This window comes from Salvia splendens, chromosome 3 (genome assembly GCF_004379255.2).
Source record: "Salvia splendens isolate huo1 chromosome 3, SspV2, whole genome shotgun sequence".
Classification (NCBI taxonomy): domain Eukaryota; kingdom Viridiplantae; phylum Streptophyta; class Magnoliopsida; order Lamiales; family Lamiaceae; genus Salvia; species Salvia splendens.
Window position 1 is genome coordinate 1,969,319 of NC_056034.1, and position 12,785 is coordinate 1,982,103.

At 36.9% G+C, this 12,785-nt stretch overlaps 2 protein-coding genes across 4 annotated transcripts; one reads left to right on the forward strand and one right to left on the reverse strand.

Annotated features, from left to right (window-relative positions):
* Positions 1–3,452: 3,452 nt before the first annotated feature.
* LOC121794269 (protein SAWADEE HOMEODOMAIN HOMOLOG 1) lies at positions 3,453–5,783 on the forward strand. Of its 2 annotated transcripts, none has more exons than XM_042192361.1 (9): positions 3,453–3,646; positions 4,264–4,349; positions 4,433–4,478; positions 4,581–4,695; positions 4,806–4,887; positions 5,001–5,052; positions 5,189–5,332; positions 5,405–5,524; positions 5,605–5,783. In XM_042192361.1, the coding sequence occupies exons 1-9, from the start codon at positions 3,605–3,607 to the stop codon at positions 5,725–5,727; spliced, it is 810 nt and encodes a 269-aa protein (XP_042048295.1). In that variant the 5' UTR covers positions 3,453–3,604; the 3' UTR covers positions 5,728–5,783. The 2 variants fall into 2 exon arrangements, with proteins under 2 accessions (XP_042048295.1, XP_042048296.1); XM_042192362.1 differs by having other exon boundaries at positions 5,590–5,630.
* A 945-nt stretch (positions 5,784–6,728) lies between these two features.
* LOC121794259 (casein kinase 1-like protein HD16) lies at positions 6,729–12,421 on the reverse strand. Of its 2 annotated transcripts, none has more exons than XM_042192344.1 (17): positions 12,210–12,421; positions 11,669–12,053; positions 10,434–10,565; positions 10,269–10,342; positions 10,119–10,188; positions 9,980–10,038; positions 9,826–9,903; positions 9,075–9,169; positions 8,920–8,986; positions 8,694–8,823; positions 8,367–8,585; positions 8,141–8,283; positions 7,820–7,967; positions 7,620–7,710; positions 7,377–7,534; positions 7,111–7,299; positions 6,729–7,035 (listed from the first exon to the last, which is right to left on the reverse strand). In XM_042192344.1, the coding sequence occupies exons 2-17, from the start codon at positions 12,020–12,022 to the stop codon at positions 6,976–6,978; spliced, it is 2,067 nt and encodes a 688-aa protein (XP_042048278.1). In that variant the 5' UTR covers positions 12,023–12,053; positions 12,210–12,421; the 3' UTR covers positions 6,729–6,975. The 2 variants fall into 2 exon arrangements, with proteins under 2 accessions (XP_042048278.1, XP_042048277.1); XM_042192343.1 differs by having other exon boundaries at positions 7,820–7,994; positions 12,210–12,420.
* Positions 12,422–12,785: the final 364 nt, after the last annotated feature.

Sequence of the window (12,785 nt, forward strand, 5' to 3'; positions counted from 1 at the left end):
TTACGAGCAGCGTTTGGCAGCGTAGGGAGAGCTCTTTCGCCCACAAAGCAATCCGCCTCAACGGTTAAGTCCTCAAACCTCACTTCCACACCACCAAGTTCAGTACTCCCTTCTCTGCATAACATACACCAACAACAAAAAAAGTAAAACGTTCACTCATTTTTTAAAAAAATAAAAAGTTGACACAACCATTAACTAACTCACTTATCAACTCCACTTGTGATTTTCCATAACTTCTTCTCATTATCTTCATCAGCATTGTTACTCGCCTTGTCTTGATCAGTCCTCGTGCGATTTTCCACCTCGTCCTTCATCTCCTTCTTCGTCCCCAGTCTTCAACTAAAATTAAGCAACAAATGAATGAGAATTAACCAAAACGTGTGCATGCTTTTGGTGGAAGTCACTTGCTTTGTTTAGCATGATATTATTATAAAAAAGAAAAGAAAATGCATTATCATTCCATCCATGATTTAGACTAAGGGGTGGTATCATCTAGTGCACCCTATAAAATATATATAGTGATTAAACACAAGGTTTTTGTTTATCTTTTCTGAAATAGTAATAACATATATGCTTGGATTTTACTTGTCATAAGAAATTTGAATTGCTAACAAATAGTACTACCATGAGAATATGGACAAGAAACCTATGTGAAACAAGAAACCTTTCTCTACTTTTTAAGTGGATAAGTGAATCCTATGATAAACAAGAAATCTTTATTCCAACACAGTTTACACAACAAACTCTTTCATCCATTTCTATCTGGAGTATTTCCTTTCTCTACTTTTTTAGTCTATATGAAGAAATATATATATTATTTATATTTATATTTCTTTTTTATACATAAATTACTTTTATTTATAGTTCTTGTTTTCTCAGCCATTACTTAAATATATAAATTTTTTTGTTTGTATATATTGTTTTATTCCATCTCTATTTGTACATAGTATGTGTCATGATGCATTCCATCATTATTTCGTAAAATTCGTTATAAAAATAAATATAATACTACTATTATTTAATAAATATAATTAATATTTATCACTCATTTAATAATCTATTTGATGTTTATTACTGAAAGTAAAAATTTTAAATGCATATAAGTACATATGAAATAATTAATCTCAATAATTAAATATTAGTATTAAACATTTAGCACCAAATGTTGTAGGTGGGAAAAAATACTAAAATACTGGTCTTATCGTACTAGAAAAAGGCTGAAATTCTGCATTTTTTGGTACAGTATAATACATTACCGAAAGATTTCAGTAAGGTAACGATATGAAGTTATTTCAATAAGGTAACGATATGAGTTTTCATATACTGCGGCTTAACAAATTTCAGTATATACCATAAACTAAGGTATATACCGTAATCATGGTATATACTGAAAGTATATACCACATACATGGAATATACCGAAAGTATATACTGAAGGTAACGATATGAGTTGTGGACAACTTTACATAAATAGAAATACCCATATTTTTATGAGATCGATGGAAATGAATGTCACGCCCGCATTTTCTAAGGATAGAAAACACGGTTGATCGAGACTAGGGGAGGATTAAAGAAGCGGGGAAGAAATGAGAAAATAACACAAATCGACCATAGCTCGAAACAAGTGGGAATAGCTCGAATAAAATCAGAGTATCTCAACAATCAACAACTCAAAAACGAATATTATCTCAGCAATACAAGAACTCAAAAGAAGGACAACTACTCAGCGGAAGCATTTGAGAGAAGGAATATGTCACGTGTGAAGACATGACACATTATAAACACTTAAATTTCTTCAACGGTCTTGCTCAACGCCCACCGCACGCGTCACGCTCAACCAGCACATTTTTAAAAAGAAATGCTGGGCTGAGTACTTGAAGTACCCAGTGAACACAAGCCGAAATAATTTTCATAAAATATTGTGTCAGCATTTAAAAGTGAACTCTGGGTTTTATAAAAGACCAAGTCACCAAAACATTTTCTCGCTCAAAAGTATGGCCGCGCAACCCATTTTCTCTCTCCTCGTACTATATCTGAACCTCATATGTGAAACAAGAACGTGGTCACATTTTCGATCACTGGATCGGCCAACTCGAAAGATAGCGCACGATCCTCTCTGTGTACACTACCTTGAATAGGGACTCACTCCCCAGACAAACCCGAATTCGATTAAACTCATAACTTCTAATAGGGACTCACTCCCCACTAGGCGATCAGATAGGCACATCCTCAAAAATAAAATACGGCATGACACAACATATTTGGAATTTAAGCACATAACTCATACTTGAAATAAACTGCTTAGGACATAGTCCTTATTTAAAAAGAAAGCCTACCTCGTTTGCTTAAATTTCTTAACTTGAAAATTCTCACTCCGTCCTTAACTCTCTTGCGAAAGAAAAGCCTTTTAAAATAAAAGCAATAAGCTCTTTAAAACTCGAGAAAACATCTAATTAAAAGAATGTATGCTTCCCATGTGAGTGCTCATTTTATCCTTCGTCATTACTACAAGGAAAACTTCATATAATCAATCATATTTATCAATTGGACGAAGCAACCCCAAACATTACTATTACTTCCGATCAGCACTAACCAAAAAGTCTAACAAGAGTTTCTATTAAAAAAATCCGCACCGCACTAACCAAAAAGTCTAACAAGAGTTTCTATTAAAAAAATCTGCACCTTAGTCTAATTATTTTAAAACTAGCCATCTAGCATTTAATATTGTTTAAACCTAAAAGTCAAACCAAAATATACTCCCTCACGGTACAATACAGCGTCAAAAGAGATCTGCACCTTAGTCTAATTTTGGGGTTTGATAAGGAGATTTGTTCCTATTTTTCAGTGATGCAGATCATGGCAGATTTCCTTGCATCAGATTTGAGTGGAAGAAAATCTCATACTTTTAAAATCTTGATTGGGCTTCTCCAAAATTGGGCTCAAAAGAAAGAAATAAAATGTATTTTGAACTCATAACAATTGGGTTTCAGATTGGGCTAGGAATGAATAATTGTTTGGCTCAAAAAGTAAAATTCTTCTCTCGACAAAAGAAACAAGGTCGAACAGTTTTTAGATGCGTAAACGACGTCCTTACGAGAACAAATAAAAAGGGTGGAAAAAGTCGGGGTGTTACAATGAATATGAGATCGATGGAAATGGTAAGTGCACATATTTTTAGGGGACGAATAATCTAAAAATTAGAAGAAGTCTTGAATATTTTAATTCTACCTTATGCTACAACTAGAAGAAGTCTTGAATAATTTAATTCTACCTTATGCTACAACTTAGAGACCAAACCAAACTAATAATGATGCTGATGTATAAAATCCGGTGATTGTGAAAATAAAGTAAGCTTCATGTACATTAATCAAAAAGATAAAGAAAATCAAAGATAACAAGAAACAAACCAAGATTATTGTATACTAAACTACTAATATCATGGTAGAGAAGCTCCCCCCTCACAAATTCATTGACGACGAAGTTAAACGCTCTTCAATACGTGTGTACATCTCTACAAAACTCTTTAAAAAAAACACTCACACACATTATTAAATTCAAGAATCTGAGTGATTAAGCGACTGACTCAGTGAACACACACACACAGATGGCAGATGAAGATAATTCACCTGAGTTCACATTGGATGAGGTGACTGCTCAAATGTGAAATGCCATTTTTTTTCTTTTTAATGCTCCATTTGTAAAGATTTCACCTTTGCTCATGTTTGATTGCCCCTTCTCATTTTTCTGTTGTTTTATCAATATTATAATCCTATGCATGCTGAAATATCAACAACCAAGATCATTTTTCTCACTAATTTGGAGTTGTTTTTTCTTTCTTCTGCATTTTATTTTGTGGGGTTTCGGAAAAATGAGTTCTTGCAATGCTAAAACTATATATCAACAATCAATATCATTATTTCCAGACTAATTTGGAGTAATTTTTCTTTTTTCTGCATTTTCATTTTCTGGGGTTTGGAAAAAATGAATTCTTGTAAGGCTGAAAATATCAACAATCATGATCATTTATTTTCTGACTAATTTGGAGTTGTTTTTCTTTTTTTTCTGCATTTTATTTTTGTGGGGTTTGGGAAAAATTAGTTCTTGATTGGCGTTGTGTGTGTGTGTTATGTAAATATACATTGCATTTACAATTGGATATCGATTTACTATAATGCTCCTATAAAAAAAATGAACTTTGGGGAATTTTATGATCTTTTGCTGCTGAATTTGAAATGGAATTTGAGATGTTTGGTTTGGTAGCAGATGATCGAAATGGAGAGCTTACTAAACGAAATCGGAGAGAAAACGACCGGAGATGAGTTCTGTCGGGAGCTTTCCATTAAATTTAAGTGAGCTCTTATTGTCATATGGTTGACTTCATAAGGAACTTGTTTCAACTCTTTGATTGGTTTTTGCTGTGTTTCTTATGCAGTGGCTGCATTAACCGTGCTGAAAAACCGCGTATAGATTGGGAACAGGTCGTTCTTCGAAGCCTTCTCTCTGTATAATTCATTAGTATGTGTGTGTGCATAGTTTAGGCATTTGAGTCTATGATGATGTTGATGTTTCTTGTATTGCAGTTGCAGAGATGGTTCCGCGGTAAACTAACAAACGCAGCAGTTGTAGTCGTTCGGTTTAAGCCCAACAAAGGAAGTGTTGGTTCAAAGACTGCTGTATTGAGAAAGAGGAGTAAAGGTTGATTTCTTACACAATCGTCTCGTTTGATCTTGGACTCACAGAATTCGAAACTCGATGCCCTGATTTTTGATCATTTGGAGATGATAAACTTCTGCAAATTTATGCAGTGCCAACAATCCCTGCTAGTGAAGCAGCTGTTGAGCTCCAAACCTTGATTTTCGAAGCTAGATCAGCTAAGGATTCTGCTTGGTGAGCATTCAATCTATGTAATACTGATCATTATCCGACACGTTGCTTTCGGAGTTAGATGTCACTCTTTCGATAAGTATATTGATGTACAATCTCACTTTCTTGATTCGTAGGTTTGATGTGGCTTCCTTCCTGAGCTTCAGAGTCACGTACTCGGGCGATCTGGTACGATACTACACTTTTCGTTTTCTGTCCCCGCCTTCGAATTCTCCTTCTTTTAGTCCTTCCATTATGACTTGTGCATATATTGAAACAATGACACAAATATTCACATTTCAAATCATTTCCAAAAATATGACAGTTTGTTCGTGTGAGATTTGCTGGCTTCGGAAAAGAGGAAGACGAATGGGTGAGCGTTAGCAAGGCAGTACGCGAACGCTCAATCCCTTTGGAACATTCCGAATGCGACAAAGTCAGTGTTGGAGATCTCGTTCTCTGCTTCCGGGTACCACCTCATTTCTTGCTACATTTATCCTCTGTTGTTGTTTCAAGGCCTGTAACGGTCCGTGATTGCCAGGAAGCCGAGGATCATGCGCTCTACTGTGACGCACGCGTTGTGGAAGTCAAGAGGATGGTTCACGACAGCAGCCAATGCTCGTGCATTTTCACAGTCCGTTGGGATGATGATGGTCTTGAGGTGTAATGTTTTTTTCTAGAAAGGATGTTTCATTGTTGCGGTGGTGAAAATGTTGATGTTTTCAGTTATGTTGATCGCAGGGGAAGGTTCCGGCGGAGAAACTGTGTTACAGGCCAAGGACACGGGCGGCTAAAGATGGCGAGGATCGGAAGCTGGTGCCATTGCAGCTCAGCGTGGCTCAGGGCTTGCTGCAGCTGTTATGAGCCGTCATGCGGTCGGGTTTCCGACAGTATATTTTGATGAAATGAAGGTTTTTAGAATTGATCGTACGTATCCTTCAAATACAAAATCATGTCCTTTAAATGCGTTGGTGGAATTCTTACCCTTAAGATTTCATAGCAAGTACTCCCTCCGTCCACGAATAGGAGTCCCATTTTTCTATTTTAATCCATCCGCGAATAGGAGTCCCGGTTCACTTTTACCATAAATAATAATAGGGCTTCATCTTCCACTAACTCATTCCACTCACATTTCATTTAAAACTACTCCCTCAATCCCTAAAAATTTGTTTTAAATGAGTTAAGTAAAATGAGAATAAAGTAGAAAGGAAAAAAGTAGAGAGATGAAAAGAGAGTAAAGTATTTTTTGTCAAAAAAAGAAATGACTCAGCTACAGTAGAACAACCTAAAAAGGAATACGACTCAGCTACAAAGGGATAGAGGAAGTGCCATTTTTGGTGGTAGACCCTACATTCTACTAACTCATTCTCACTTACATTTTATTTTAAAAATAATACTCCTTCCGTCTCATGTTACTCGCACTTTTCATTTTCATTTTAGGCCGTAAATTTAGGATTGATTTTTTAGTGTAATTAAATTATAATTTTAATTGTAATGAGACATCACTTAATAAAGTAGCTTTTAACTTAAACTAACATATTAATTAAATGCATTAATTCTAACTTAAACTATAAATAGTGCAAGGAGTTTGTGACGAGCCGAAAAGCATATAAAAGTAGGACCCACATGCCACTAACTTTTTCAACTCACTTCCTATTACATTTCTTAAAACTCGTGTCAGGTTAAACGATGCCAAATTTTAAGGAATAGAGGGAGTAATATATACAAGTAGGATCCCTATTTAACAAACTTTTTTCCACCCACTCTAAACATTTCTTAAAACCCGTGTCGCCAAGAAATGAGACTCCTAATAACGGACGGAGTATCCCTCTTCTCTCTCTCTCCACACAGTTAACATCATGAAGAAAATAGTAATGGGTTTAACTGGTTAGTTTGCAATGGCAAAAAACTAGAACACTTGTTAAAGGGGACTTTTAGACACGTTTATTGACAAAAGATTATGACAAAAAACAAGACATTAGTTAGTCTACTTTATGCAAATCAAACCTACAAAAGATCCTAACACACTACCTTCTGTACTGCCCCTAATTGCCGCAAAACTCCTTGCGTGGTTCCGATATTCACGCCGTTCAACCTCATGCGTCGCGCCCTTTAAGAAACTGTACGCCCATAGCAAACTGACGAGATGAACAGATTTTTCGCCCATTTTTCCTGCAACGAACCAGATTTGGGTAACATGTTCGATGGATGATGTATGGGTGTTATCAGAATTGTCGGTGGACCAACCTTGACGTGTGTGGTCGGAAACATGGTTGTACGTAGCGTCTCCTGTGATTCATCCACTGGTGTTCTTCTCGGCACACTTAGGATAAAAGCTGTCTGGTCGGGAGTTGCTGCTGTTGCAGTTATACGGTATCCCTGCTCCCAACGTTGGTGGATACCCTCGCTCGGATAGTGAAAATCAAGCTCCACAACCTATATCGGATTCAGTGATGTAAATTAAGAAATGCCACAAACTTAAAATACAATGCGAGATGACTAAAGTAGGAAACCTGTTTCGAAAATCCAGCACCACGAGTCATAACCACAGCCCATTTAGTCTCTGATGTAGCCATGGAGGTCACGGTGAAACCTTCGCTCCACTTTTTGCTTATCCACTTGAATGGAAACGACTCGCTGACTTTGTAGGATTGTTGCACATAACGAGTCCCTGCAATCGATATATGCACCCAAATGAACATATATACAAATACATCACAAAAAACTGAACGTTTAACCAGAGGCTAAAACTTCACCTTTTGACATAACAACCAAGGAACTACCGTTGGTAGCTCCTGCGATTGCACTGATGTAGAACTTCTTTTCCCATTGTTTTATTATCCATTCCTGTATGCAGATCTAAATTAGTGTTTATGCACCAACATCTTCAAATAGAATCAAACGAAATCGAGAGCATATATTCATCATAAGTGCTTAAATTGCCACCAGAATGTACCTTGTCAAGAAAGAAAGGCGACAGTTGATATATTTGAGAGGTGAAGCCTGTACCGGCATCCATTACCAATGCCCATAAATTTTGGCAAGATGCTACGCAACTGATGAATAAGCCATCTTTGTTCCCCTTAGCAACAATCTGGGAAAGCCTTGCATCCGTCACATTAAAGTGATATCTTCAATATAAACCAAGAAACATAAATTTTGTAACTGAGGCAAGAGCAAACAAAATACTACTAATAAACATATTACGTTCAAAAGAAAAATACAAGATACATGAGAAGAACCCAGTGGAAACATTGAGAGAATCCTGAACATATACCTTTGTTTCAAAGGTTTACGAGCATTATAAATGCTAATCCACTGTAATGCAGGCGACCCCAGTCGGACTTTCTTGTTAGGCTGTTTATCTTCCTCATCTTCAAAAGGCAGCCTACCTCGTTTTTGACCAACCTGGTATATAAGCTTAATTTCCAACAAAGACAGGGGGGAATTAGACAAACAAAACTATGTAAGTGAGATGTAGCAGATTAGGTAACAATAGGCACCTTCTGTGCACCCTCAGTTTTGATAGGTCTGATATCTGGATTTGGTCCAACTAACCCATCAAAGAGAGAGATACATTTTGCATAATTAGGTTCCTCGTCAAACTTCAAATTTACCACATATTCCACAAACGATTTGAAAGGCTGTGGAAAGAAGCAGCAAAGCGCTTCTGGAGATGTCGCCATTTTCTTCTTGCAAACGAGAAATCCTTTGTTTTCACCCTATTGAAAAGAAGACCATACCAGGGGGAAAAAGAATGCTGATATAAGTAAATGTCTGGAACGTCCCAAATCAAAACTTTGAACGCCATATGGTAGGAAAAAGAAGACCTGCAATCCTTGCCAAGGCAGACGTCCTCGCAAAAGAAATACCAGTGTATAAACAAGAGATTCTAAATCATCTCTCCGACTCTCTGCTCTACCTAAATGAGCATGAACACTGGCATACCGAACAGTACCCCTGAAACCCATATTCAGACTCTAAATATCAGGAAAACCTAAAGGGGAATTGCAAGCAGAGAAATAGAAAAATGTCAAGCATGTACGAAGTACGAACCTGAAAATATCCGGGCGTTGATCATATTCAATATGCAGGCCAGTATTGCCATTTCTCCATCTAGTAGCTGATGAAGTCACTATTAGAAAATAGAAACTAAATATGCCCAAAACAATAAAAGTAGATATTTCATTAAGGATGTGCAAGACATTTACCTAAACCAAGATCAACCAGGAATAACTTTTTTTCATCAGGACTTCCTACAGCACCAAGCAAGAAGTTCTCAGGCTTCACATCCCCATGAACATACCTGCCATTTTTGGCATATAAGCAAAGTAATCCTAAGTAAGTCATTCTTCGAAAATTAAGTTATCTTTACATACAAGTAGCTTGATATCTATTAATGCAGACATTGATGAGATTCACAGAGAAATATCTACTGTAAAATGCTTACATACTTTACTAACAAAAGTAAGTACCCAGCCATTCCATCACTACTAGCTTCCTTCACCTAATAGAAAGTACCAAACTATGTATATATCCTATGATAGCTACGGATACTTAGCCATCATCGGAACAGCATATATCTGGTTATAAGAATCTCAAAACAAATATGAACAGTGAGCACTATAGAAACAGTAACATGTTAATGTTACATACAATAAACTATCATTGGAATGATGCCTACAAATTATAATTATAATCATATTCATACACCTACTTCAAACTGGGCGAAAAAGGAACTATTCTAACACTTACATACCATGAAAAAAGATAATCGCGGTAACAAGTAATACAACTAACAAGATAGAAAATTATCTTATGAACTTTCCCAGATGAAAAAAGCCACTGTTAATACTCTTAAACCAGACATGCAAAACATGTACGGAGCATTACGTTCATGCAGATAAAGAAAGAAAATTAACAACAGAGAAACCACACTTGCACTTGGAGATGAAATCTCACCCTCTGGCATGAATTTTCTCTAATATTGAAATTGATTCGATGGCAATGCAAGCCACCATTTCAACCGACATAGGCATACTGCAATTTGACAAGTTTGATAAGATTACAACATATAGGATAATTAAAAAAAAAAAGAAAAAACCAAGGAACGTACTTATTCAGAGAATTATTATTGCACATATCCCACAGGCTTGGTCCGAGAATGTCCATTACCTGTCCAACCCAAGTGCTACTTAAAAATTAGAACCTATAAGGAAAAGTAAATGAAAAACGAGACCATGCAATATGCTTACCATGATATAATATTCACCCTGTCGGCCTTTGTAGTGGACTCGTGGAACACCATGGCTTCCTCCTAAAGTACTGTGAGTGATGCAGTAGAAAAGATAAGATCAGAGATACATCCACCATCTAATTGACGCAGAAGAAACAGAAATGCTTACTTGTAAACTTGCCACTCATGAGGTGGACCATGGGTACATCCTTTACTGTTGCGATGTTCAAATTTTAAGGCCACCTATGGAGACCATTCCAAAATTTTAGAATTTGGAGCAAGAAAATATTTGGTCAAGTATAATATCACACAAATCAAATGCATACATATGTACCTCTATAGCTCCAGGACCCGTCCTTACATGAATGTTACCACCAGTGATGCGGCGACCAACATACACTTGTCCAAAACCTCCCTTTCCCAGCTTTTTTTCAAGTCTGTATGTTGGTGAACCACCAACCTGAACCTATATAATTCAAAACATGGAATCAAACTGATCATTACAAGATGAGATAAGAAGATTGTCCCATTCGCATTAGGCCAGCAACAGTGTATTTTGTATATATATTAATCAATAACTGTATGCATATTTTTATAACATGAGCACAGATTGTTAAAGTTTCACACTCGGAAGTCATAGATTCAAAAGATAGTATCCAGGCACAACCCTGCTAGTATCAACCAAAACTAAATGATGAAGTAACAAGTACAATGCAGAAACACATTCATACTGAAACACCATTTGTAACATTGTGAGACTATAGGTCACTGCTTTAAAACCATTTCAAGAGAATAGACAATAGCCACATGAAAACGGCTGATGTATTAGCAAACTGTATACCAATGCTTTTTGAACCTTTCCAGTTAAAAGTCATATCAATGTCTTCCAGACACCAGTATTAAATAAAACTGGCCATAATTTGTCAACCTGCATAGACTGAAAGTAGTGAAAAATCATGCATTTTATAACATTGATAGCACTAGATGGCTCTGCATCATCTGAATACTGAAATTAACTATCAATGCCTTTAAGTTTAATAAATATAGTAATTCGAGATTCAGTTTTCATCAATTAGATGGTGTTTCATCATCCTAATACTATTTTATTCATCCTAATCAATGCCACTCAAGATTCCAATTTTTTCCACAATATCGCAAAAACTGAAATAACCAAATCCATCACCAGCATGTTTCACAAGAATCTAGAATCTGATAGAAGCTTGTGCTTTTCCGAAAAGGTGTATGCGCAGTGTGAGGGCACCACCCTGTATTTCTAAAGAGGGTGAATGTTTCCATGTGTCTCTTTCCAGATGATAGTCACATAAAAAAAAATGGCAACACACTGAAATCAACAAGTACCCAAAACGCATTAAACATTATCAGTTTCAGATACCCCATGCAATCTGACATAAATATTAAATCTTCAATTTCCTCAGCCAATAAAAAGCTTGAAACTTTTAGTTAAATATAACAATCTATCATATCGAAAACATGCATGCAGAAACCACCATCATCATCATCTGTAACAAGAAAGCCAACATGAACTACAACGAGAATTCAAATTCTCACCTTCTCAGGAAGGGGCGTGGAGGGTAAATCATCATCACCCACATTTCCCCTCTCTGGGCTTTTGCCGCCGCTATCCATTGATTTCTCTCCGACCTCCTCCCTCTCGTCCTCCGGAACCAGCTTATCCTCTTCAACCACCTTCACTTCAAGCGCAGCTGCTGCTGCTGCTGCTGCCGCCGCTGCTTTCCTCCTCCTCGTACGCGTAGCTATCGCTGCGTTTTCCTCTTCCGGCTTCCCTCTTTTCTCACTATCCTGATTCTGATTATCGCCGACGTTCTTGTCGCCCCCATACGCCACTGGCAGATCCTGCCGCTTCTGCTTACCTCTCCCCACTCCGCCACGCAGCGCCCGCATCGTTCATCCTCCAATTTTTAGCATTCACTCCCTGAATTAAAAAGAAAATTGAACCTAAGAAAACAGCCACGTCTCAATTCCGGCGAGAAATCAATCTGTGCGACTACATGCTGACGTTGTTTCACTATCCATTCCGCCTGAATTAGGGCTTACTCAGATACTCACAATACACAGAAGCAATACGTACCAGAAATCGGAATTGAATTGCGAAACAAAGCGGCGATCGTCGAAATGTAGTGAGAAAAGCGATAATTGAACAGCTACGGTTTTGAAACGGAGCGCGAAAACTAAGTGATTGGATTCGTCAGAGAAACACAGTAGTCGATTTTGCTTTTTCCAGAGAGGGAATTGGGTGTACGAATATTTTTGGAAACGTGTTTATACATTTTAATGTAAATTAAAATTAACCTCTCTAATTAGCTTCATAACGTCTGATTTCTGAACAATTCGCAGATGGAGGGAGGATAACGAAAATGACGTAAACACCCTTGTTCATAATGGTTGAAAAAAGCGAAGCTAGGGGCAAATATGGGCCCTCCACGTGTTTTTTATATGTTTTCCAATTTTAATTAAGGATTTTTATCTTAAAAATTACAGTACTAACTTTGGACAAATTTTATTTTATACTAACTTTAAAAGAACAATTATATATAGACAAAATAGGTGAGAATCATATTGACCCCAAAATACGTGTGCAGAAAGCCCACAAGCACTTGAATCGTTTTACTCCCTCCTTTCCATAATAATAGAGTCATTTTGTCAT

Coding starts and splice junctions, on each gene's coding strand:
- LOC121794269 (XM_042192361.1), top strand. CDS start 3,605: ATGGCAGATGAAGATAATTCACCTGAGTTCACATTGGATGAG. Junction 4,888..5,000: donor TCAGCTAAGGATTCTGCTTG/GTGAGCATTCAA, acceptor CTTGATTCGTAG/GTTTGATGTGGCTTCCTTCC. Junction 5,525..5,604: donor GGGATGATGATGGTCTTGAG/GTGTAATGTTTT, acceptor TGTTGATCGCAG/GGGAAGGTTCCGGCGGAGAA.
- LOC121794259 (XM_042192343.1), bottom strand. CDS start 12,022: ATGCGGGCGCTGCGTGGCGGAGTGGGGAGAGGTAAGCAGAAGCGGCAG. Junction 7,995..8,140: donor CGTAAACCTTTGAAACAAAG/GTATATGTTCAG, acceptor TTTATATTGAAG/ATATCACTTTAATGTGACGG. Junction 7,300..7,376: donor GTGCTGGATTTTCGAAACAG/GTTTCCTACTTT, acceptor AATCCGATATAG/GTTGTGGAGCTTGATTTTCA.